Below are 3,845 nucleotides of genomic sequence, written 5' to 3'. Positions count from 1 at the left end.
GACGTTTATTTATTTTAAAATTGCATCATTATAATATACTTGTTGTGTGTCTGCATATTTTTAATGTAGTTAGGTTTCTTTGTTTTGTTTCCGGCACACAACGGACGCACGCACTCGCGGCTCAGGGTCTGCACGCCTGCCGCCAAAATTCAAGTTAGAGGAGAGAAGAAGGTGTTTCCCAGTTGTCGGTTGTAAACACGGGGCTAATATTTGGTGCTTTCCGTTTAAGGTGGTGGTTTGTCACCTGGCTGTAACAAATCTTGCCTCCGGAATCAGCTGAGAGAGGAAACCCGAAAGATGTACATCAAGTCTATTATTATCGAAGGATTCAAGTCCTACGCGCAAAGGACGGAGATCAACGGCTTTGACCCACTCTTCAACGCCATCACAGGATTGAACGGCAGCGGCAAGTCCAATATTTTGGACTCGATATGTTTCCTTTTGGGTATTTCAAATCTCACCCATGTAAGTGTGCTGTTGTCCGTAAGCTAGCTTAAAAGCTATCAAATCCAGTGTTACAGTTGTTTATATTTGATTACTTAGAGTTTTTGTTGAGTTTGATAATGGCAGTGGTTGTATTCCTCTCAGTAACAAGCGAAAGTCACAAATTGTTATAGTGCTGAAAACTACTGTATTTTGCGAAACAAATTTAAAAATAAAATGAAGTATGAATACAAGAAATACATCTAGTTGTAGTTTCGTAGAAGCTGTCAATAGAGTAAGCATAAGAAGACATCGACACTTTGAGACTGCGGTCGCTTCATGACTGGAAGTAAATAGCCGTCACGATTTGTTTATAACAATATTGTTCTCTCATAGCAAGTGACAAAAAATAATAAAATAAACATATCCTTTCTGAAAACTGACTCAGGTCAAACTGAACTGCCACAAAAGTGAGAAACAAAATATGAAGAACAACTGTTGAATAATACGAAAGTGCAGTGACTCTGAAGTGAGGTTAACTAAGTAAGAAGCATGTGTAGTTGTTTCTCATTCAAAATTTGCATCCTTTCTTGTTTCATCTCACCTGACAGGTGCGAGCCTCCAACCTCCAGGACTTGGTGTACAAGAACGGACAGGGTGGCATCACAAAGGCCACTGTGTCCATTACCTTTGACAACTCCAACAAAAGCCAGAGTCCTCTGGGGTTCGAAACACATGATGAGATCACTGTTACGAGACAGGTGGGGAAAGAAATAAAGGAGGAAACTCTCTGACTTTAGGATTATTATGCAGTCCTTGTATTAACACGCATATACTTTTTTTCTTTTAGGTGGTAATTGGTGGCAGGAACAAGTATCTCATCAATGGAGTCAATGCCAACAACACTCGCGTGCAGGACTTATTCTGCTCTGTTGGTCTTAATGTCAACAACCCACATTTCCTCATCATGCAGGTCAGTCTTGTGTCAGCGGTGTAGTTGTGGTTGTAAATGGATATGATCTGTCACCCCATTCAAAGATTTTCCTTTTGTTTTAATACATTAGGGGAGGATCACCAAAGTTCTGAATATGAAACCACCAGAGGTAAGACAAACACTTTGCCCATTAGGAGGACACTTATTTCCCTCCCTTCTTAGGACTTATAATATTGAATACTTCTCTTCTTTCAGATCCTTGCCATGATCGAGGAAGCAGCAGGTACCAGGATGTATGAATGTAAAAAGATTAGTGCTCAGAAGACCATTGAGAAGAAAGAGGCCAAGCTGAAGGAGATTCAGACTGTATGTTAATTCACTCTGACTGTATCACTATCTATACTTGTTCGTCAGCAAACTGCTGCTGAAGCTGCTGAAGCAAACCATTTGTTGTGTTTGCTCTTTCAGATTTTGGATGAGGAAATCACTCCAACCATGCAGAAACTGCAGGAGGTAGTTTGGCATTAAGATTTGAACCGACTATCTCTCTCCACAGGTTCAACCTGTGAAGCCTGTGTTCTTTTTGTTTTTACTGTTGTAATATCCATTTCTGAACCTTCCTCTGTCCACAGGAACGATCATCATACCTGGAATACCAGAAGCTGATGCGTGAGATCCAGCACTTGTCGCGGCTGTATGTGGCCTGGCTGTTTGTGTGTGCAGAGGAGACCAAGCTGAAGTCAGCAGAGAATCTAAAAGTGATGCAGGACAACATTGCCAAGATGCAAGCCAGCATGGCAGAGAATGAGAGCAAAGTCCAGGAGCTCACAGCCCAGATTCAGGAGCTGCAAAAGAAAAAAGACCAGGTACTTTACACTGGGGAAGAAAGGGAGTGATTTTTCACAATTTGATTTTTTTTTTTATATAATAGTGGGCAGATTTTGCAGTACCTTTGTTGAAGTCTTTAAAATAATTTGTATGCTATAGGTCCATCCTCTGTATGTTTTAATCAAACTGCAGCAAAGTAATCCGTATCAATCTGCTCGTCTGTAGGAAGTAAATGGAGTATTAAAGTCTCTTGAGGAGGCTCTAGCTGATGTTCAGCGTGTGGACGCCAAAGCTCAGAGTGCACTTGACTTAAAAAAATCAAATCTCAAAGATGAAACCAAGAAGAGGAAGGAGCTTGTAAAGAACATGGAAGAGGTAATGGATTAATAAATCTTGCTATTCTATGACTTGCAAACAAGGGCAATGTGTACATCTGAATCATTTATTCAAACTGTTGTTTTCCTTGATCTGCAGGACAAGAAAATGCTTGTGGTGAAGGAAAAGGAGGTTTCTGTGTTGACCAAGCAGCTTCAGGCTCTGCAGGAGGAGGGAAAGAATGACAGCGCTGCCCTCGAGGCAGCTGAGCAGCATTTCAAAGCTGTGTCTGCAGGTCTTTCTACCAACGAGGATGGAGAGGAAGCCACACTCGCAGGCCAGATGATGGCCTGCAAGAATGACATAAGCAAAGCAGATACAGAGGCCAAGCAGGTGAGTCTTGCTTTTAGAATAAGTATTTTTGCAGAAGGCTGATTACACGTATATGCTTCTGTGACTGGAAAACGTTTATTCCCTGGGTTCTCATTTTATCATGAATTTCCAACCATCTATTTTTTTCTTCCTTATTTATGCTCAGGCCCAAATGACGCTTAAGCATGCCCAGGCTGAGCTGAAGACCAAACAAGCAGAGGTGAAAAAGATGGACAGTGGCTACAAAAAAGACCAGGACACTCTGAAAGCTGTCAAAAACAGCAGGGAGAAACTAGAGGCTGAGCTAGCCAAGCTCAACTACGAAGGTACTAATTCATGATTATTTATGTATTTGTTTAAACAGGAGTCACATGCACTCACGTATGAGGTGCCTTTTCTGTATAAACCTGTGTACTAACTGGAGGGTTTTTTATGTCCTTCTGCAGATGGGAAGGAAGAAAGTCTGCTGGAAAAAAGAAGGCAGCTGTCCAGAGAGATAACTAAACTTAAAGAGACGCATGAGCGTCTTATGTCACGTTTCCCCAACCTGCGCTTTGATTACAAGTAAGAACTCAGATCTCATCAAATTATACCACATCTAATGTTATAAAGACATTTAATGATTTTCTAATTAGGGAAGTATTAAAAAACATTCAAAAGGAGCACTGAGAAACTGTTTCATGTTAAAAATGTAGAGGTGTGTAAATTTATTTATTTATTTATTTTTATAAACTTGTATTCCTTTGCACACTTGGCTGACAGTTCCCTCACCTTTTAGCTTTGTTGTATTGTACCTGTGAAGGGGAGTCTTAGCCATTTGTTAATATATTGATATGATGGCAGATATATATGGGTTTTTATGTGGTGCCAGAGGACACAAGCTAATAAAATGCTAGGACATTTCTTTTCCCTCCTGGGTCCCCACTCTCTGTGTGTGTGTGTGTGTGTGTGTGTGTGTGTGTGTGTGTGTGTG

The 3,845-nt window shown here is 40.8% G+C and overlaps 1 protein-coding gene across 1 annotated transcript in view; it reads left to right on the top strand.

Annotated features, from left to right (window-relative positions):
• Positions 1-107: 107 nt before the first annotated feature.
• Positions 108-3,845, top strand: part of smc2 (structural maintenance of chromosomes 2) — a 9,559-nt gene continuing 5,821 nt past the window's right edge. The window contains exons 1-11 of the mRNA XM_005747049.1: positions 108-465; positions 1,035-1,184; positions 1,274-1,396; positions 1,488-1,526; positions 1,613-1,723; positions 1,826-1,870; positions 1,990-2,223; positions 2,411-2,560; positions 2,660-2,893; positions 3,039-3,198; positions 3,319-3,436. Of these exons, the coding sequence (XP_005747106.1) occupies positions 298-465; positions 1,035-1,184; positions 1,274-1,396; positions 1,488-1,526; positions 1,613-1,723; positions 1,826-1,870; positions 1,990-2,223; positions 2,411-2,560; positions 2,660-2,893; positions 3,039-3,198; positions 3,319-3,436 (1,532 nt within the window). The 5' untranslated portion in view covers positions 108-297. The remainder of the gene's footprint in view (positions 466-1,034; positions 1,185-1,273; positions 1,397-1,487; positions 1,527-1,612; positions 1,724-1,825; positions 1,871-1,989; positions 2,224-2,410; positions 2,561-2,659; positions 2,894-3,038; positions 3,199-3,318; positions 3,437-3,845) is intronic.

The sequence above is a fragment of the Pundamilia nyererei genome, unplaced genomic scaffold (genome assembly GCF_000239375.1).
Source record: "Pundamilia nyererei isolate P.nyererei 1_Seehausen unplaced genomic scaffold, PunNye1.0 scaffold00187, whole genome shotgun sequence".
Lineage (NCBI taxonomy): Eukaryota > Metazoa > Chordata > Actinopteri > Cichliformes > Cichlidae > Pundamilia > Pundamilia nyererei.
This window is presented reverse-complemented; position numbering and strand designations above follow the sequence as displayed.